Here is a 22599-nt window from a genome sequence, read left to right as displayed (position 1 = left end):
TATCATTTTAGTGTTTGTGGTTCCTCCTTGATTTGGGGCAGAGGCAATAGAGCTGTCGCATGCCAGCTTTATACAGAAATTTTGGAATTATTAGTTATGATGCTGGCCAGATTCTCTCTTGCCACATGCTGCTGTTTAAAGTGCCTGTTTTAATATTAATTTTTTCCTAGCAGGGGAAATGAAAAAATTGATCTCATATGTATTCAATGACTCTAAAGTGTTTCCAAAAATGTAATTTACTCCTAGAATGAATACCTTTATTATTAGGTTTATGGTATTGAAAATACCAAAAGAAACAAATCACTTTCAAGTATAAAGATAATGAAATGATTTTTTTGTTTTTCTGTTCATACTAGACAGCATTTGGTGCATAGAGATGACAAAATGAGTAAATGCTCTGTTTTCGATTAATCACTGCTGCAAGTTAACATAAGAAAGATCAATTCACTCCATTTTATAACATTTTTGTGGGAAACCAACAATTGAATAATAATAATAATTGGTAACCGAATGGACATGGCCAACTGTCTCGCAAGTTAAATTCAATTATTGCTTTCCAAAAGTAGACATGTGATATTAACACCTTATTGGTTAAGATATTGGTACAATGGTTCAATATGAATTTTGATTTGCAACATAAAACTCGATTACTGAAATCGTTTAATGACTAATCATGTTACGAACAATTATGAGTTCAAGTTTTTCGAATTGTTGTTTTGAAAAAATATGAAATTTTTTGTGTAAACGATTTTGGTTGACATAGTACAATATGATGTACCAGTTTTCAGGTTGAAGATATTGTATTTATAACTACATGAGATGATTGTGTACAATTCAATGTAATGATGAACTTGTTCATAGAATTATGTTCTATTTTAATGGAAGAGCGTCATTGCTTATGCGACATATTTAGTAATTTGCAAGTTTAACGGAAGCAAAGCCACATTCATTGCATGACTTACATAGTATATCCGTCGTGGGAATGGAATATATGGAATATTCGACCTTTTTCCCCACTATCTTTTAGACCAAGTACACAACTTGACCTTATCACATGCACTTGGCCAATAAATTAGCATAAAGTTAAAGATTCTTGTATGAGCATTGGTTGAATAGAAAAAGATATGTTAGAAAATACAAAACTCAATTCCGAGATTTACAAGTGTTTTTATGCTATGTCTCGGAATTGGCTTGTATGTCTTACATGTTATTTCAGACTAGAGCAATAATAATGAAACAATAATAATTAATGTTTAAAATGATATGTTGTTATTGGACCAGTATAGTATATGATACAATAAATCTGACATGTTAATCATAGTAGTTTCAGTGTTTCACAAAGGTTGATGGTTATTGCAAAGTTTACATGAAGGTTGGAGTTAGATACAAAATTGTCCTGACTTCAAACAAAAACAGGCTGGTTACGAAAACTGGTGGACAAAGTCACTTTAACAGCTAGCATGTTAAGAACAAGTGATGGTGTGGGTGGCTCTATAATTTGAAATTTGTTGTTCAAAAGCTAGTTACACCAATTATTCAGTGCCCATTTGAAGAACCAACCACAAGTGCGTAATTTGATAGTTGAGTCATCAAGCAGTATATATGTTTTCAACTTTTGACTAACAAAATTATAATTTTATAGGCATATTATCCCGTAGTTTACAAGTCCAAATTGGGTGCTTCAACTTATGTATAGTTGTATACCATTAAAAACCTTAAATTGATAAATTTTGTTATAACGTGTATTAAATGTAGGGAGGGAAATTAGAGAGTAAATTTAATATATTCAAAGGCTGTATTTGTATTATAAAATCTAGACGAAAACGAATGGGGAGCCCGGAGCATCATGGTAAATTGGTGAAGACAAAATAACATCAGCTTCACTTTACAACTACCATTTCTTTAAAAGAAAAAATGTTTTGCTTCTATTAAAAGTATAACAAAACGTGTTTGCTGTTAAAGCCAGGCCATAATATAAATTATAATTAATGATTATAACATTAGCACTTATATAAATATATTTAGTGTTGGTAACCTACACAGACTCCAAATTCCCATAAAACTAAAGAAAAACACAGAGGAATCTTAGTTGCAAAATTGTACTCATATTATGCAAATGGACACTAGGACAGATATAATATGATATATATTACATTATATATAATAACTGCAATAATCTGTCAGAAACTGAATATTTTGAATTACTGTATGACTGTATCAGGTGATCACCTTGATATACCAATCTGTTCACTGCAATTGTTTGTTCCTTGTTTTCTTTCATGGATGGGTTAAAGAACATACAAGTGGATGGACACATGAACCTAATGTCCTACGGTTTTGGGTCAAGATGCTTCTTTCACTTAGCCTATGGAGGAATATTGTAAGTGATGAATAAGGATCTCCCAACAATATTTTAGTCAAATTAGAAGATATAAATTTAAGAGCGTGCATGATGAGCATTTTAGAGCACTTAATTTTCCAAGTGGCAACCCCACTGCTTTTCATTTTTCTACTCATGAAGCTCCTGTAATGTTGCATCAGCAGTTGTTAAATTGTGACAACCTCAGATCATCACCACCTCCAAAAAGATGATGTTATGTCATAGACATTGTTAGTTCAATATATTAAAGTCTTGAAGATTAAAATATTGTGCTCTTGCCTAATAACTTATACTTTTCAAGAGAGTTGATCCTTGACCTCTACAAAAGTCTATAAGATTTCTGAATAGTTGATCAATGATACAATTATATTTTCCCTAGTCATATGTAAATTGTAATTGTCATTACAGAGTTAAAAGCAAAAAACAAAACGAGTTCCATGAATGTTACAGAGGTTGCCAAGCAAACAAGCTAAGCCAGCCAACAAAACAAAGCTTGCACTTTGGAGCAATAAAGACAAAGGAAAAAAACAAAGGGATAAACTTGAGTAATATACTTTTATGGGCATTTTTTATTTGAAAATGCTTGGATTTACAGTTCTAGAAAATTAATTGAATTAATACAAATGGTTTTTTCACATTTTTAGCCTTTAGAAGAAATGAAACAAGAAACCAAGGAATCCAGCAGTAGTGGTGATTAGCAACACAGAGTTTGGAGCAGCCAAATGAAAAGTATTAGAAGAGTCAGAATTATTGGTTGTCTTGACTTGACTGCAATCAAGACCTTCTTTCCCTTCTTTGCACTCATTAGCAAATAAGCCAGGAGGGTATTTGCCATAAATATTTATGTAGCTAAACATAACTGAAGCACAATCAGTTGTTTCATCACCAATCTCATCCACAAAAGGACAAGCAAATTGCTTAAATGCATCACAACAAACTTTTGGTGGGTATTGGGGTCCCTTGCATTGGCTTGTTAGGATTGTGTAGTTCTGGTTCTCAAAGTCAACCCCACAAGCTGCATAATTTGAGACACAAGTTTCACTGGTTAGTACAGTCATAAAAGATGCAGAAGTTTCACACAAATTTGAAAAGGAAATTGTGGAAACAACACATACATCTAACTTCCTACATAAAAAAACAAGCATAACTGAAAACAGTAATAAAGGTAATGCTTGAATCATGTAAATTGGTGAGATGGAATGGAATGAAATGCAATGAGACTAGGTTTTCTTGTTTGGATTGTTTATAATAAGTTGGAATGAATTCCATTGTATTCCATCCAATATCACTATTGTTTTCCTCCCAATTTGATAGTATGAGATGGAACCAACTTATTGCTCATTTTATTTTTGCAGAACATTCGATCATGAGTTCAATTATTTGTTCAACATTAATAAGACATTTTATACTTCGACAAACTTGTCCATATTTTCTCTCCTCATCCCATCATATCACAGGATAATACAATGTCATCAAACAGATGTTACAAATAAACTTTTCCTTCCTTATTAGAGAATTATAATAATTCACAATATTTTTCTGTACTTGGCAAGAAAAATAAAATTCAATTATGAGGAAATCAGTGTGATTTCATATACTTTGTTACGTTATATCATGCCCATTTGAATTGAAAGGAAACCATTAAAGATGCATAAAATATAAAGTAAAACTATATATAACATAAAGAAAAAGGCAATGGAAGATAAAGTAAATAAAATGTTACCTTTCCTAGCCTGTAAGAGTGCACGGCCAGTGTATGTCCCAGACTCAAATATGTTATCTGTAACAAAACACATAACACAACGACATTAAGCAAAACTTATCAAATACAAATCTATAGTTGGAAGGAAAAAAAGGTTGCAACTTGAAGGGGAAAATGTACTTGAAAGGAAGGGGGATGCAGAAGCCAATGTGGCTAGGAGGAAGAGATAGAGGATGGAAGAGAATAAGGCATTTGAACCCATTTTCTCTTTCACTCCCACTTCCTTTGTATTTTATTTATTTATTTTTTATATATTTTTTCCTTTGATGGGTTTTTACTTTGTAGAGAGAAAGAGGGAGAGATTGGAGGAATTGTGGTGAAGCGAATTGTGAGGGTGGCATAAGTTCCAATGGCTCTCTCTGCGTTACCTTGCCCTTTGGTAGTTAATAATCAACTTTTGTTCCCTCCATTTTCCTGAAGTTATTTTATGAAATAAAATGAGGTATCTTTTATATACATTTGGAAAATGGTTGTAACTGTTACCAAGTAATTGATGATAGACACCTAAACAACCATACTCACAATATTTTTTTGGTTTCCAACGTGTATACTTACACTAGAGACAATTTTATCCGAGTCAGGAAAACTCATAGGTATGTGAGATTAATTCTTTTAGCGAATATTTTTTTCTTCTACAAAATTTAAATCTAAGACCTTGTTGAAAATAAATCAAGCATATATTACTTGAACCACTTGTTGGTCCAATATGTGAGCATGATTTTATAGATGTGACTCTGTAGTTGACAATAATAATTGAAAAACTACTATTTCATATCAATTTTAATTGTGTGCCAAAATATAATTAATATATGTTATTTTCTGATGACTTTTTTTGGCATTTTCTATATTATCACTATTCTCATTCTCAAACATATTGGGCACAACCAACAAGGCGGTGAGAGGTGGTGAGGGATACTCACGATTCGGGGTAATACTCACGATTCGGGGTAATACTCACGATTCTCATTTTGTGGTGCAAGAGGTGGTGAGAGGAAGATTTGACGGTGGCAGGTGTTGCGTGGTTGGGGTCATGGGGCTTTAGGTGCTACCTTCACGTACCACCACCGTCGTCTTCTATGTTTCTCAAAGCAAGACTTCTCATTCCTACATCAAATCTTCTAGGTTTGATTTTTCAATTAATGTTATTATCTAGGTGGTGTTTTATTGGAGCTTTTATATGGTCTTCAAATCCTTAATGGGTAGTTCCTCTTGCTATTATCTATGTAAGATTTTGGTTTTTAGGGTTTATTTGTAGTGGTGTTATTTCGTTCTATAGTTACTATCAACATCTAATTTCATTTTACCCAAAGTGATATAATACCAAAAATTAATTTTATAAAGGTTATTAGTTTTTTTAAATGAATGAATTATATAGGTAATTAAGAATTATTTGTTGATTTAAATGGTATCAATTATAAAGAATTATATGTTGATTTAAAAGATGAATAAATCTAATTGGTCATTAAGATTTACATTTCATTTAAAATTAAATAAATTTTATAAGTTTTTAAATAGGAATTAGGGGAATTATATCAATTTTTTAAAATAAATTATCAATTCTTATCGATATTCTTTTATATTACTTTTGTTTGAGAGTCAATGATAGTTAACAAATCAATGGTAGATGATTTACTTACAGTATAAAAATACTTACACTGTCAGTATATACATATTAAATCCTATCATAAAAGCACATACTTTAAATATAAATATTTCCTTACTCTTTAGCTCAAAATATAATAGAGAGTGTCAAAGAGCGTAATTTTCTATCTACTCAACCAACTCAATTCTTTCTCTAAAAAGTGCAGTTAATCTACACCGGAGAGAATAAAAGTTGTATAATCATCAATGCATAGCCTCATATTAATATGTGGATTTTTGTCCTGACTCTAATAGATGTGTTATCAATATAATCTCCATCCGTGCTTATATGCTCATCTATTTATGAGGTCATTTTCTTTCATTCTTTTTAATCTATTTTATATATATTATTTCTTTTCACTTTTTGTTACACTATTTACTTAATGCTTTGGATTGGTATATGATTCATTTATTATTACCTAATAATAATAAAATTAATAGTAAAAATAGTATTTATGTAAGCTAAAAAATAATAATATAATGATATTAATAATATTTATGTAGATAATAATTATTAAAAAGCAGTCTAAAGTATGATTATGATAATCGTTTTTTGATATAAAATATTAGTAAGTGATAATATAATAGAATGTGTTAGTCACATGGTATTAGGTTTCGCTAGATCCACAAAATAATAAAAAATTCAAAGGTTCGATTTATGAGAACAATACTTATGGGGAGGAGCAGTCATGTACCCCGAAAGTGATTAATTTCTTAACCAAAAAGTAAGAAAATTTCTTTTATAGTACCAAAATAAAATTATTGGCAATTGTTAATCATTCAATATAAATTATAATGATGACTTAGAAAAGGTCTTGACTTCATATCTCTTATTTAAATAATAATATATACCGAAAGTTGCAGAAAAATGTTATAGGGATACTTCCACCTTATCACATTCACATACTTTATGGATTCATTCCCCCACGAGACATGATGCACGAAGGACCAAAAAGAAATTAATTAAATGTCTTATATAGATGTGGGAATTTCTTGAACCGTAACCATTTCCATGCTATTTGCTATCTACAAACTTTATATTAAGGGCTCCATAAAAGAGAAGTTTATTGGAAAATTGATTATATTATTCGGATGCACCATTTTAGCCTCATAAATCCTATTCTGATGGGTCATCTTCCCATGATGAATAGAAGTTTGGGATATATTCTATTACTGCTTCCCTGAACTGCAGTCAAGACCTTTAGGGCCTTGTATGCACTTATTATAAAGTAAGCCTATAGGGTAATGTACATTCAGGTTTATGTTGTAAAACATAGTATAAGCACAATCAGTAGAGAGGTCATTAATATAATTCGCAAAAGGGCAAGCAAATTGCTTGAGTGCCTTGCAACAATCCTCGGGTGAGTAATTGGGTCCCTTGCATTCCCTTGTTAGGTCTGTGTAGTTCAGTTTCGTAAAGTCAATGGTGCAAGCTGCATGCACAATTTGGGACACAAAAGTTTCCACTCATTAGCTCAATCATAAAAACGCACAGTTTAGCATAGCCAAAATTCAAAAAATAGGAAAATGTTTCATGTAGATTACAATAGGACAGTAACCTGTGGAAGGGTTGAGTTAGAAAAGACAGAAAAGAGAATGAGAAAATTTGAAAATAAATTAAAAATTTCTCCCATTTAGTTGAGAGAGGAGAAATAAGAGAGAGATAAAAAATTGAGTAGACCCACAAAAGAAGAAAGTGAGAAGAGAAAGAGAAATTTTATCTGGACAAGATTTGGTATCCCAAATGATGTCCTAAACCATATCTTAGACTAATAAAAATATGTCATGTTAATTAAAAAAATAAATATTTATTATTTTTCTGGTTTGGTCATCATTTGTGACAACAAATGCTTGTCCACTTTATACAATATATAAATAATATCATGTAATAATTAATCTCTTAATTTTATATCCTCTTTTTTATTTAATTCATAATTATTGTTATAAATTGTTGATTAGTAATTAAAAGAGTTTAATATACATTGCAGGCATAGAGATATATATACAATTAATAAATTATTTATATTATTTTTTGTGAAGAGTGAAAGATATAAAACATGAATAATAGATAATGCAGTGACAATATATTTTGACTTTAAATGCAATTAATATAAATAAGTCTGTTTTATATATAAAAATATCAATTGAAAATGTTAATTGAAATTATAATAAAATATATAATTTAAAATTATAAAATTTATTTTTAATTAATAATAAAACAACATTTTTCTGTCTATAAGTATTTTCTTTATTTTAGAATATTTTTGTCATCTAAACCACAACATTATCTCTTCTCATTTTCTATCTAACCAAACAATAGAGAAAAAGAAAAAAATACTTGTTTTTATTCATGTTCTCTCATTATTCTTTTATATCAAATATCATAAAATTTACTTTATTTCTCATTTTTTTATTTCTCACATTTTTTTTCTCTTCTCATCCGAATAAAGCATAAATGCATTTCTCTTTCCAAGTTTTTTTTTATTTCCCCATTCCAACATTGAAAAGAGTAAGGGGTCATAGAATGAGAAAAAAATTCTTTAAATGCTAAGAAGAGCCTAGTTTCATTTTACGTAATTATGAATGTCAGTTTACAAATTAAGTTTTGAATGATAAATAAAGAATGAGAATAATGTATCTCCTCGTATTATAAGATAATTTATCTCCTCTAGGCAGTAAAAATGTGACATGTGTGTTATTTTGTTTATTTTTAAAAATATTTTTATAGAAAATGATGAAACATGACATATGTCATAATTGCACTGTCAGAAAAAGATAATTTATCTGCTTGTACTAGGAGATACTTCATTCCCTGAAAGAAATACCATCACTATCTTTTTATCTTCCTTATCCTTCAAAAGTTCAAAACACAACTAGGAAACACATTATTAACATCATGCTAGTTTACATTTGAAATGAAAGGGAACTCATTGAAATTCATGAAAACCTCATGGATTTCTTCATATCAGGGTTCTAATGTAAAAAGCAGAAGAAATGTTACCTTTGAGAGCCTCATTCTTTACGATGTCACTGCCACCGAATACGTCATCTGTGTACACACAAATAATTCAATCATAATCAAAAGTTAACAAATTCCATAATTGAATATTTTAATGTGACAAATTACATGATAGTAAAAGGTTGAAGGAAAACCGATGTACCAGACAAGAATGTGGAAGCTGAGGCCAACGTGGCTAGAAAAACCAGAGAGAGAATGGAAGAGAACAATGCCTTTGGACCCATTTTTCGTTCGTTCAAGTCTCACCCTTTTGTTATTTTTTATTTATTTTCTTTGAAGGGTGTGCTTCTTTTATAGTGGCCACACCACCTATGAGCAACACATTACCTCATATTCACAATGGGTTGAAATGGTAAGATTTGGAAATGAAATGGGAAAATGAATGATCAAAATAATATTTTTTTATTGATAATATTGTATATAATGTGATGATATTGTGATAAAAAGATATAATATAATATTAACTTTATTTATATTAATATTAGATTTCTAATCAAAGTAATCTTATTACTAAAAGATCTTATAAGATATGTAAATAAATCTAGTATATGATTATCATAATATGATATATTATCTATATATCTATGATGATGTAAATATTCTTTATAATATAATTTAAAATATTCTAAAATACTTTCACATATTCTAATATTCTCTCTTATGCTAAATATTATTGGGCTTTAAGTTTGTTACAAATTAATACATTTAAAAATAAAAGTAATCATAATAATTACATAAACTCCCACAAACATGACTTCTAGCCGTTGCAAACTTTGACGAAATCTTAAATAGATTAATCAATGATCAATGATGAGTTTTGCAAACTCTAGGTGAAAGAAATTGAAGAAGAAGACAACAAAGTTTAATCATCAATGATAGAAGTTATCCCCAAACTTAACTATCATATATGAAAGCAGTCAATGCTTAACTATTCATGAGAAAAACTATGTCAAAGTTTAACCACCGTGAACGAAGCAAAAAAACATTTAACCATCCATGATAGAGATTATATCTAAGCTTAACTATCATTGACAAAAGTATACTTACAAGAATGATGGCCACCAAAAGGCAACAACACCAAACAACATGGACCAAATTAGAGGAACAATCTTCTATATACGGAAGAAATAGAATGAACCATCAACCATAAACCAACATCATTTAAGCAATAAATGGGTCGAGATCAAGAGCACTGAGAAGAACATTAATCAACAAAAGAATACAATGATGTGACAATGATGAATCAATGTGCACAATGGTATGAAAAAATAATGATAAAAATAATAAATTGTATTCATCATATTGAAATTGATATTTTAATTTTTTTGGTACTACAAATTATATTCCTTCACCTTTTGGTAAAGAACCAATCCCTTTCGGGTGCATGACTGTCTTTCCCAACAATTGTCATTCTCAGGAATCAATTTGGTCATTCTGAAGATCTAGTAAGATCTTACACTATTAGACCAAGGGCTTATTAGTAAATGATATTTTAATTAAAAGGACATAATACTAACTCATATTTATATTAATAATAGACTTCTAATTACATAACAAAATAAATCATATAATATAAAATAAAGTATCCTCAATCCTAAAGGATCTAAGATACAATCATCATAATATGAAATATTATCTCTATATTTATGTATCATCTACATATTCCTATAATATAATTTAAGATAATTAAAAATACTTACATATACTCCATCCTATTTAATTACACATTTTATATTATAATATTTTAATATAGTATTTATGTTAATAGTAATATTTATATATGGTAATATAAAAATATAATTTAAGTATTAATGTTAGATGAATATATTTAAAGGCATATTTATTAGCGTATTTAAAGGAAGACTGGTTATTCTATTTAAAGACACTATAACATGCTAAAATATAAAATAAATTTACGAGCCAACTCTTTAAATAGGTGAATTCTAGACAAAAAAATTAAATATATAAAAATGGCAGAATTAAACTATTATATATTATATAGATAAGATATAATCTCACACGTTTCTTGCAGAAATCATAAATTTGTTTGGTCCAATTGTTGAATAATATTTAGATTGATAAAGAATTGCCATATCTAGAATTTAGTTAGTTTTATTTTATATGAATTTATCTATTTTTTATGTTTATCTTATTAGTTATTATTCAGATAATTATTATATTATCATTTATAACATTTTTGCATATATAATAAATTATATAGGTTGCTCATATTTGAGTTTGACCATTATTTATATGTCATAAACTTCTACATGATATCAAAAAAGTTTAATCCTTCTTGACCTGTTCAAGCACCATTCCGCTATTGAGATGTCACAAATTTGGAACTACAATAAGTCATCTGGCTTTATTGTATCAATTTTTCTTTTTTTGTCTTCCTTTAACCTAATATTTTCAATTTTTGATGCAAAAATATCCAAATAAACAAATATTTAACACTCCAGTACAATAATTCACATTTTCCCTCTATTTATATACATGGTAATCCTCACATTGATGATCATTTTTTGATAATGCCTTTTTTTCTTTCATTTATGATTATATCACTAAGTTCTATTCGTACCAACAATCATTTCAATGATGCATTCTCTCTTATTGGTAAATTATGTTAGTGGTGATTATTTTTCCTATCGACGGTCATTCCAATGATGATTATACTACTGAGTTCTCTTCCCACCAACGATCATTATTGTGATGTTTTTCTCCCCCATTGACGAATTATGTTAGTGGTATTTCTTTTTCATTAATAAATATTCTGATGGTGATTATACAAGTGGTTTATCTTCCTATTGACGATCATTCGATTAGTGCCTCTTTTAGCCTAGTGATTTTAATTTCTTTGTCACATCATGGTCGTTCTCATGTTCATTGTATAAGATTTTGTCGTTCACAATATTGTTCAATAAATTTTGTGTGAAGTCCATATATTCATTTGGTTATTTTTAGTTTTAAGGAATTATTTACAACAAGCTTAAAGCTTACTAAACTTTAGCTTGAGGGATCGTGTTAGAGGATATTTAGATGCATAGAAAATTATCATATTTATAATAATTTTTGTCTATATAATAAATTATATGGATTAACTCATATTTAAATTACACCATTATTTAACCATCATAAACTTCTACACCTATAACATAATTAAAGAAGTGACAATTGAAAATAAAGAAAAAATAATACCAACTACTTTCCTTACAAAAGAATAATGGTTGTAGACTTTCTCTCATTTTATTTATTTATCACATTCTTCATTAAGAAAGTTGTAAAAGTTTGTTGTGGAATATATATAGAAAAACTTCATTGCCATTAAAATTATAGTCTAATATCTATCCGCTCATTGTGGAAAGATTTATATATGTTTAGTATATCACTCACCATTTATTTGAAATATTTTTTAAGAGTCAATAATAATTTGAAAATGAATGTTAAATAATACAATAAAAATATATAAAAGTCATACATCGTCAGTATATACATCTTTATCTTTTAATATTTTTTAATGAGTGTCAGGTAAAGCATTGAAGATAAATAAATATACTAACATAAATCTAATTTACCTCAAAGATAAAGAAACATACTAACATTAATCTAAACTACTTAGATCACCTCCAACAAACAAAGTCTTCATTCTTATTTAGATCATATACATATTTTATAATTTATTATAACTTTTCATGAGATAAGAACAACATATATTTTTTACACAATGATAAACATCATTATCTTATTCTTATATGAGTCTCAAAACATCTATATTTTTTCATAACAATTACCTCTCTCCTCACCTTCCCTTAATTAATAACAACAACAAATTATTTTTATTTAAGAATAAAAATCAAAAAATAAGAATAACAAAATAAAGAATAAAGTAAAAATATTCTTATTTCGTCAACAATAACTTTAAGAATAATCATGGTGATTGGTGTTATCTTGCGAGAACCACCCATGCTCACCATAGAGTAGCATATCTTGGATGATGCCATGGATCTTATCCATGAAAGTATTTTACTTTGAATTGTGGTTGGATTGACCATCCTCAGTTGCATTATTAATGTATTTTTCGATCTAAACATCGTCCCTCCCGGTTCACAATTATTTCTATTGGTTCATATATTTGGTATTTATATACAAATTAATGAAATTAGTAAATTATTATTCTAAATTTAAAAAGACTTACATTGCCAAAAGAAGAAAATGTTGACTCAATTTTGGCTCAATACACAACTAATTACACGATTGTCACACTAAAAGGTCAATCATTGTTGTTGTAATAGAGTCATGGAGAAGACTTCAATTACCAAATTGATTCCCAAATCATAAGAAGAATAATTTCAATTTAGTTTTTACAGTTTTAAAATATCATTGCATTTAATTATGACAAAAACAGTTTTAACTAGCTAAAAACTGAGAAGTAAAAAAGAGGAAGGAGATTGCCAATCAAAATACAACAGAGTTATATGTCCATGCCATGTTTTTCGTTATAAATATTTATAATTTAGTTGAATAGTTGATGTAGAGTAAATTATACTGACATTTTCTAAGTTTTAGTCAAATCGTCCATAATTATATACATACATTATATACCTTGTAAGAAAGATATTGTAATTTCTCAAACAAAAAATGGTGATGATTGACGAATGTAATTAAGTCAAACAAAATATAATATATTATGATGACAAATCTAGAGAATATAAGAATCAATATATATATTCATTATCTTTTATTCGTAATAAACCGCACCTATGATTCTAAAGAGATTTTTAAATCACTTTTATACTATATTATAAATAAACAAAATAATGAATGAGAATTGACTCTTATACTATTTAGACATGTCTTCACAATATATTGTATTTTGTTTGACTTAATTACATTTCTCACAATTTTTTTAATAAGAATGAGTGATTTATGTAACTTCAATAAAATACATACCTACTAATTTAATTTAGTTTATCTATATCAAACCATGAGATACAAATGAAACTAGTTATGTTTTCAAAATTTTATTTCTATTTAAAATATCATTTCTATACCTCGAATATGTTATCAATCACATGTTAATTGAAAATACAACTTACATATTTTTATGGGCCGTAGCTCAAAGAAATAAAACTTTCTATTGCCTCGCTTAAAGTGAAAAATAAGAGAAACCTTCTTCCCAAGGAGAAAAAAATAGATAAACTTGGACAGTTTTGTACTCTTGTAGCCCACGGGAATGGATAACCTTTGGTGAAGTTGCGGCACATAACACATTATTGTATGACACATTGACACAGTTATTTGTCTTATTTTGTTTTTCTATGTTATAAAAATTTATATATATATATATTTATTATATTATTCACGATTTTAATAATGATTAAAATAAATAATATATAATATAAGAATAATATATTAAACTCATACACTTCATAAATATATTTTTAATTGTTTTTAATACCTCCAAAAGAAAAATAACTAATAAATAAAGAGAAAAATAATATTTAATATTAAATAGAATAAGATTGTGTACATATATCATCTTCAAATTCACTAAGAGTCCTTCAATCTTTATTTAAGGAAAGATTATTTAATTGCTTCATAATATATTAATATTACATGTTTAGCATAATAAATTCTTAATTTTGATTCCAGGTTTTGATTTTTAATTGCTCCATCATATCAAGTGGCTTATTATAAAATCTCCTTGTACTGAATCTCTTTTCCCCTCGTACTCTTTCTTGTTTCTACTTTGCTTCTCTTATACTCTTTCTGCTCTTCAACCCAATCTCCCATCTACTCTATTCATTTTCCAAGATTTTCAAAGACGTTGCAATTGCACCCTTCAAACACTTCTCATTTGTAAGTATTTTAATATGTTTCTCCTCATGCAACATGTAGTTTGATTGTGATTTTCATTCAACCACCTTCCTTTTTGTGTGCCTAGCCTCTTGTTTTCCTATGGGTGTTGCAATCTTTTATCAAAATCTTTTCTTTTTCTTGGTAACTATGATGAACCGCTTGGTTTTAATGGATACTTTAACTATCACCATGTAAACAAGTGATGCAAAATCATGGAATTTTCTGATCCTTTGTTTTTTCCTTTCTACGATTGTGGGTATTTCCCCATATATATTTTTCGTTGGGTGAGTTTGTTCAGCATATTATACTGTGATAATTTAAAGATTGTTGCTTTCTAATCAAAATATGAGATTTTGCCACCTTTGTTTGTCTGATAATCTTAATCTTAATTAATTTTCTGCACTCACAAGTTTTAATTTCTGCTTAAATCTTTTGTGTTCCTTGTGAAGTTCTGCTTTCAACAAATAGATGTAGGCCTGAGAATCTTGTTTTCTCTCCCTTCAGATCTAGAGAAAAAAAATCAATTACCAGTTCCTGAAAATTGTTTTTTTTTTAAATGTGATATAGGTATCATAAACTTTTTTCTCTCTGAGATTGTTGATATGGCTTTCTCAGACACTCCAAGTTGCCTTCTACTTATGGAGTTGGTATAAGATTGACTTATTCCTTTCAAGTGGAGGAACCTCTTCTTATCCCCACACAATTCTATCTCACATAATAAGATTGATCTGTTTTGATATTATAAAGAATAAAATGCATGACTGTATTGCTTCTTGTTAGTTTCCCCCTTGAAAATAGTTTTGTGATTTAATTGAGCGGTTAGATGATTTCTGGCATTAAACTATGTTTTTAACCTGTTAAATAAAAATTGATTCGACTAGTAACTTGCATATTTACTGTCTCTAACTGTAGGGGTCCTTTTCATCTACCAGAAATAAGAAAAAAGAGTTTCTTTTTTACTATTATTAAAATGCAGGTTAAGTTTTGGCTTCCAATAGTAGAATTAATGGAGTTATGGATAGAAATGCAAAAGCAAAATTCACACTAAAAATGTTATATGAAGTTTTATAAGATAACATAACTTGAAGTTGATATGATCATTGTTAGTTCTGGAAGCAATTTCATATTTTGTATTTGACATACTTTCCTGAACTACTTCAAAATAATTTCACTTCCAAAAATAAGTATTACATAAAGATTTATTCTTTGGTATATTAAGGAGTGGTTGTGGTGTCTTGAGTTAATGACCTCTATCTAACTCCCACCCCACAACTAGCCAACCACCTGAGCTATGCCTAAGTTAGTTGGTAGCAATGTTTCAAGATCTTTAGTTTAACTTTCAAGGTCAATTAACATCCTATAGTGTTGTCTGTGACTGTCATTGGTACTCTAATATTATCTCTAAACCTTTAGATTTGATCCTATAAGATTCTTTTATTAATTTTGCTTCTATCACTTCTTACCTTCATAGAAAGTTATATTCAAAGTGGTTTGATCAAGTAACCATAAATGTCATAATATATAGTTGGTGGTGGTAGGACATTAGGCTTTATATAGTAAGTTGATATATCAGTTTTTTCATTGTTGGCATCTTTTCGAACCACACCAATCAACTTCAAGAGTCAATAATTGTATGGTTGATGCCTTTAAGGCTTAAATTCAATATATGGTACATATAATGTGACTTAAATAGCTTTGCCAAACCTTTCTCAACCATAAGCAAAATAGTTATAGCATTGATGTGTAGATTGATATTTTTTCAATCAAGACTTTCATTTTTGAAAAAAGCTTTGTCTTTATGAATTTACAGGCTGATTTTAAGCCGTTCATCTTCACAAAACTTCATTTTTGAAGGACGGACTAATATCTTATGAGACACTAACAATTTGTACGCTCATTTCAGTTCAGTCATCTGCAACAGAACATAGTTTTATAACAACAGGAATAATGGCCATGGACCAGGACTTTGAGGAGGCTGTGCACGAAATCGGTTCCTTTGAAGATAAACCATATTTTGGAAAGCCGAAATCTTCCAGTGATGCCATTGCAGATTCTGATAGAAATGGCTCTGGTGGCTTTGACTGCAACATCTGCTTGGATTGTGTGGAAGATCCAGTGGTCACTCTTTGTGGTCATCTCTACTGCTGGCCCTGCATTTATAAATGGCTGAATTTCAGAAACATTTCTTCCGAAGAGCAGCAGAAGCAACAATGTCCAGTATGCAAATCAGAAGTTTCTCAATCCTCCCTTGTTCCACTGTATTGCCGCAGCCAAACCAGACGAGTTTCTGAAGGAAAGGATCGTCAAATAGGGACAGTCATACCGCGGAGACCCCTAGCTCCAAGATCTTATAATACTACATATGCTTCTCATCCTACTTCTCAAAGCTATCATCGTCATCATCCGTATCAGCCTCAGCAATTCAACTCAATTCCAAGCAGTTACACTTCACCCATGCTCACCCCAAGTGGTTTACAAGATATGCCATTTGGACTCTTCGGTGGTATGATATATGCAAGGGTCTTTGGTAACCAGGTGACAGACATTTATGCATATCCTAATTCTTATAATAATTCAGGAAACAGTAACCCAAGAATCAGAAGGCATTTAATGGAAGTTGATAAATCACTGAGTAGAATCTGTTTTTTCCTACTTTGCTGCCTAGTTATGTGCCTTCTCTTGTTCTGAATGCTATTTCATTTTCATCTTGTGTAGTAGTACATCCATGTATAGAATTCAATTCAGTAATTTGTTCTCAGACTCTCCCTGATGTATCATATGCTATAGAAGCTGCAAACTAGATATGTGTAATTACCATACCGGTCTGGCTTTGAGCTATATGAAGTAGATATTTGTATGTCTCACTTTAGCCTTTCAGCTTGTTACAAACTTTGAAGATGTTTCACTTTTTTACAACACAAGAGTGAGATGTAGAAGATAAATCCTATGAAGTTTGTTCTTAAGTGAATAATTAAGAGTATATCCATCATTAGACCATCTGATGGATTAAGATGGTGAGAATGACTTTAGATTAGATTCAGGGCAGATATATTTTTACTTGTTCCCTTTAGGACTAAGCTTATCTTCGAGATGATTATTCGAAGTTGTATATCTTGTTATCGATAAAGGTTTGCTCAACTAATAAAATCAAACATTAACATAAAAATTGTGTTTTATTTGTTAGTAAACTTTGATATTGGTAAGTTAGCTTTCAATATCAGTAGAAATCTTTGCTGAGGCATGTTAAATGTTGACCTCAAAAGCTGCAGGGTAAAATGGCTTTTCCTCATGGGCAAAGGGCAGGCAAACTATGCCTTATCCATTCCTTGGAATGGTACAACTTGCCCTGATTCATGCAATAAATAATTGGTATTGTAATCAAATGAATTTTGATTAATGAAGTCTAATCATCAACCTGTCCAAAACTGGATGATGTTTTGAAAATTCTAACTTATCACACCATTGGATGTTTTTTTAATGAAATTCTCTTATATTAGATTATTGTTATTCAACTTCATGGCAAAAATGACTATTTTGGTATCTGGAGTGGGGACTACTGGGGCATAGCTTTTTGTACAATTGTACATAAATAGAAGATTGCTTTATATGATTTTCCTAAGATTAAAATGATTTCTGGTCCAAATTCTTCAAGCCATTGAATAATAATTGCCAAGTTACATAAAGGTCATTCCTTATCCATCCTACTCAGACTGCTAGAGAGTGTTTTTCCACAATCCAAAAATGATATGGAGCTTGAAAGGGAAATATGTGGCCTTTTCTAACTTCTGTTTCTGAGCTGTGTATCACAAGTTACATTGCTTATAATACATGAAGATAATGGTGGGCCTGCCATCATCTCTAATAGTACTATTGTGTACAGTTTTGGTAGTAGAATCATGGAGGAAAACGTCTGCATGATTTGTTTCTGATGCAGAAGATTTGGTCTCTTCTTACCTATTTCATACTTACTTCCAAGAATGCTCTTATGTGTTTATATCTAAAAAATTCATGGTACCTTATCTCTTATCAATTGACAACTGTTATATTATTGTGAAAACACATTAATCTATAACCTGATAGTTGAAAACTGATAGGAAAAAATAAAATGGCCACACAACAAGTATATGAAAGCTATGACACAGAGACCACTTTCCTAATAGTGTTTGATGGTTAAATCTAGAGAAATTAAAAGTACAATAAAAATTATCTATAAAAAACTGATATATTAAAACATGTTCCTCCAGAAACATTTACAAATTAAAGACATTTGGGGTGAGGGCAAGTTTGGTTTTAGTGAACTTCTTCGTGATAGCATCAGAATTTGACAAACTGGTTTTATGGGATCAATAAGATTGTCAAATAACCTTCATGAGGAGCTAATGGGATTGTTATACGGATTACGCTTGGTGTGGGATTGTGGCTTTAGAAAGGTCCAATGCTATAGTGATTCCATGGACACAATTTCATTGATCCAATCTTCCATACCGATTCACCATCACTACTCAGCCATTATTTTAAGCATCCAAGATTTTCTAAAGCTCGATTGGAGATCAGTGTTCGCCACACCTTGAGGGAGGGAAACTCCTGTGCAGACTTTCTAGCTATGAGGGGAGCCACGTCTTCTACTACCTTGACCATTGTCGAAACAATACCGCTTGAGCTCAGAAACATGTTGTTTGCTGATATCATGGGTATGTGGTTTCCTACGACTTAGTCTTGTTCTTTTGTTCAGATTTGTACCAAAAGAATGACATTTGGGTTGGGGGATTCATGTAATTCAGAAGATGACCTCTCCCTGGAGCAACATTTCTTGCCGCCTTTCTCGATCTGAAACTTCATCAGCCTTAAGATGATAATCTTCGTTCCATTATCTTAAGAATTTCCAATGGCAACTCCAAATCTCTCTTCGCTTTCACATAATCACATGATCAATGCAAGCAGCCAAAGTAGATAGGTAAAGCTTCTATCCTGGTGGACCTGCCAAGATAGCTTTCTTCAGTGTTTGAACTGTATTAACCATATCATTACACTTGCAATAACCATGTACTTCCATTTTTCCTTGTATCCTTCCAAAAGCCTCTCAATATATGCTTCAGACTTTTCCATCAGACCATTCTTACAATCAACACTAATCATCACATTTGGAATTCTGATGTCAAAACATGTATTTCCGGATTCCCATTTCTCGAAAATCTTCTCAGGTCCATCCATGTCATTCAGCTTCACTAATGTGCTTAACATACTCCAAACGCGATAGATATCGTCCACTTTTTCAATTGCAGCATACATAGTTACAAGAAATACATAGGCATTCCTCATCCTACCCTTAACTAATTGCTCCGGTTTCTTCAGCATTGCATCAGATTTCACAAATTGGTCAGCTTTAACATAACAATTTGCTGCAATTGAGTATCTTAACCAGTCCACAGTTACCACAGGAGCAGCTTCCATCTGCATTAGTAGCTTCTCCATCGCATTGATGTCTTTAGCGGTCGCATAAGCATTCAGCCGACTTCTAAGTGTAAAAGTGTCATATTTGTTCTTCCCTATCATTTCTTGTTTCATGTTATCCAATTTCTCCACGGAGTTATGTTGTGCAGAGCAGTTCAAAAGAGCACTATAGACGTTGAAATCAATCGAATCATCTGAAATGCTATTAAAACACTTCTCTGCTTGATCTTGGCCATGCACTTTTGCTATTAAATCTAGACTTAAAGCAATTGGACATAACAAATGAAGATTACTTTCATTGCTTATCCATTCTGACAAATGATACAAGGAAAACAATGATCAAATAATGGTCTTAAATGTTACCAACTGAATTTTTACAGGCTAAGCACAAGTTGAGCACATAATTTAGATTATGACTCTGTTTTCGAAAAATAACCTAAATTTATAACTTAAAAAAACCTTCTTATAATAAAGATAAAATAATTACATTCATGTTTGATTATCTAATTAGAATGGAAGTATTGTGTGGAAGATCCAGCTGTCACTCTTTGTGTTCTCTTTTATTTTTTACAATATGATTTTGGGAAATGTTTTCCAAAGTGTAAATCAAAGATATTTGATAAAGTTCTATGTTAACTGTGTACTATGTAATACAATTTTCACATTTTTTCGGCTTAGGGTCGAATATGTATATTATTATTCACGCATGAGAAAAAATTATGTTATACATGGTCTTACCACTTAACATAGAGAAGGGAGCAGGGAGCAGCATCCGAATTCATCAACTGTGTATTATACAAAATTAAATATCGCCACCCAGAAAATCAAAGGAGGAAAATATATCACATAAATTCAATTAACTGAAACAGCAAGATCCACCTCACAATTCACAAACAACGACCAATAACAGCAATATAGAAGAAATACATATCTAGATGATATAAAGAAATTAATAAAATAAAGGAAGAAGAAGAAACAGACACATGAAAATAATATAGACAACAAAAATAGAGGAAGGGACAAAAATAAGAGGAATATAGACTAAGATGATTTCTTTTACATCAAAACCAAACCCATGAAGAGAACATTAGTGAAATACCAAAATAAATACAATATTGTTTAATCAACTGAGTCTGAGATGAGCCATGTAATGTATTACAAATACAATAATCAGCGTTTGATATGTTTGACTTTGTACCACCCTTTCTTGCATGAGTCTCCTACAATCTTCACCCCTTTCTTCACGAAATTCTTGAGCTCCTTGGCCCTCTTCTTCACCTGCTGTTCAAAACCACCCATACCCAGAAATAGTTAAAGGTTAAAACTTTGTGTGGTTTGGTAGAGAGACAAAGAGAAGTTGCAAGTTGGTATTGTACAAGGTGTTAGAAAAAGAGAAGAGAACCACTTTAAAACTTCGGACTAGTGGATCCAATGCATTAAACTTTGATTAAAGTTTTGAGGCGTACTATGATGCCCACGTTGATTGCGGGATAAGCATCAAATCCACGTCACAGCTTTTCATTGGTCATTAGTGTCTAGGGAGTATGGACCACATGGCTCACAGCACAGCCTGAAAGCAAAGTGAACCTAGCTGGCTTTCTATAGTATCACATATGTTATCCAACTACTTTATGCTATGAGATATGATTGACCAGAAAAATATTTAATAATTTTAATTTTAATAATTTTTTTCAACCAATAAAAATTATTGATACATAGAATTGTACAAAAAATGAAATAGTAAATATGCTCCAACTTTCTACTGGGCTCAGCCTACCTAACCATGCATAGTCCACCTCACGACCCTCCTCATTATATATAATTCATTTCCAATATTAGAGAGATAAGTGTTATGAAAAGAAAACAAAAAATGAGACATAATAATTGTTATATCATTTTATTCACAATTGTAATGATATTTTTATCTTTAAAATATTAATTTCATTTATCCTCCTCTAAAAAATACATTAGAGAATTTAAGTGAAATGAAAACAAAACATACTTAAGGAGATGGAAAATAACTATATTATAAAATAAAATAACTAATATATATTATAAACTTTATTAATAATTGATTTATAAGTGATATGTGTTATTATTTTATGATGTGGAATAATTTGTAGCAAAATTTGATTAGAAGATATAATATTACTTTAAATCCAAATTTGGGACATGATCAGTAGAGTTTATATAATATCATGCCTTATTTTTGCTGTGACTAATCTTTATTCTTGGTCTTGTATGTGCTAACGTGGTACAGTATATGTTTTTACCTATTGTTGCTGTGACTAATTAGTAATAATAGAAAGAAAATTTCTGAGAAAGAATATAGGTTCAATATACCTATTAAAAGATATAACACCTTTTCTATGTTTTAAAGGAATTTATTTCAGCATAGACCTGCCTTTTGGAAAGAAAAAAAACTGTATTGGGTTAAAATGTTTATCTCTTAATTGTTATTAGAAAAATACTTTACAATCCACACCT

General features: G+C 30.1%; 3 protein-coding genes across 5 annotated transcripts; 1 reads left to right on the top strand and 2 right to left on the bottom strand.

Moving 5' to 3' along the window:
* On the bottom strand, positions 2934-9067 carry LOC109352769 (GPI-anchored protein LLG2-like). 2 transcript variants are annotated; one of them, XM_019594964.1, is made up of 3 exons: positions 8945-9067; positions 4104-4160; positions 2934-3395 (listed from the first exon to the last, which is right to left on the bottom strand). In XM_019594964.1, the coding sequence occupies exons 1-3, from the start codon at positions 9024-9026 to the stop codon at positions 3028-3030; spliced, it is 507 nt and encodes a 168-aa protein (XP_019450509.1). In that variant the 5' UTR covers positions 9027-9067; the 3' UTR covers positions 2934-3027. The 2 variants fall into 2 exon arrangements, with proteins under 2 accessions (XP_019450509.1, XP_019450508.1); XM_019594963.1 differs by lacking the exon at positions 8945-9067 and adding an exon at positions 4263-4399.
* Positions 14505-17525, top strand: LOC109351830 (E3 ubiquitin-protein ligase RMA1H1-like). 2 transcript variants are annotated; one of them, XM_019593472.1, is made up of 2 exons: positions 14505-14661; positions 16570-17525. In XM_019593472.1, exon 2 carries the CDS (start codon positions 16609-16611, stop codon positions 17347-17349), a length of 741 nt encoding a protein of 246 aa, XP_019449017.1. In that variant the 5' UTR covers positions 14505-14661; positions 16570-16608; the 3' UTR covers positions 17350-17525. The 2 variants fall into 2 exon arrangements, with proteins under 2 accessions (XP_019449017.1, XP_019449016.1); XM_019593471.1 differs by having other exon boundaries at positions 14508-14661; positions 16565-17525.
* On the bottom strand, positions 19657-21411 carry LOC109352844 (pentatricopeptide repeat-containing protein At2g20710, mitochondrial-like). The gene is made up of 2 exons (XM_019595024.1): positions 21311-21411; positions 19657-20371 (listed from the first exon to the last, which is right to left on the bottom strand). Exons 1-2 carry the CDS (start codon positions 21409-21411, stop codon positions 19657-19659), a joined length of 816 nt encoding a protein of 271 aa, XP_019450569.1.

This window comes from Lupinus angustifolius, chromosome LG07, assembly GCF_001865875.1.
Source record: "Lupinus angustifolius cultivar Tanjil chromosome LG07, LupAngTanjil_v1.0, whole genome shotgun sequence".
Lineage (NCBI taxonomy): Eukaryota > Viridiplantae > Streptophyta > Magnoliopsida > Fabales > Fabaceae > Lupinus > Lupinus angustifolius.
Note: the sequence above shows the minus strand (reverse complement) of the source record. Positions and strands in the feature narration are given on the sequence as shown.

Excerpts from the sequence above, each read along its gene's own strand:
- LOC109352844 (XM_019595024.1), bottom strand. The coding sequence starts at position 21,411 with ATGGGTGGTTTTGAACAGCAGGTGAAGAAGAGGGCCAAGGAGCTCAAG. Across the intron at positions 20,372-21,310 it reads GACTCATGCAAGAAAGGGTG|TCTAGATTTAATAGCAAAAG; the intron begins GTACAAAGTCAA and ends AATTGCTTTAAG.
- LOC109351830 (XM_019593472.1), top strand. The coding sequence starts at position 16,609 with ATGGCCATGGACCAGGACTTTGAGGAGGCTGTGCACGAAATCGGTTCC.
- LOC109352769 (XM_019594964.1), bottom strand. The coding sequence starts at position 9,026 with ATGGGTCCAAAGGCATTGTTCTCTTCCATTCTCTCTCTGGTTTTTCTA. Across the intron at positions 4,161-8,944 it reads AGCTTCCACATTCTTGTCTG|ATAACATATTTGAGTCTGGG; the intron begins GTACATCGGTTT and ends GTTTTGTTACAG. Across the intron at positions 3,396-4,103 it reads ACTCTTACAGGCTAGGAAAG|CTTGTGGGGTTGACTTTGAG; the intron begins GTAACATTTTAT and ends CAAATTATGCAG.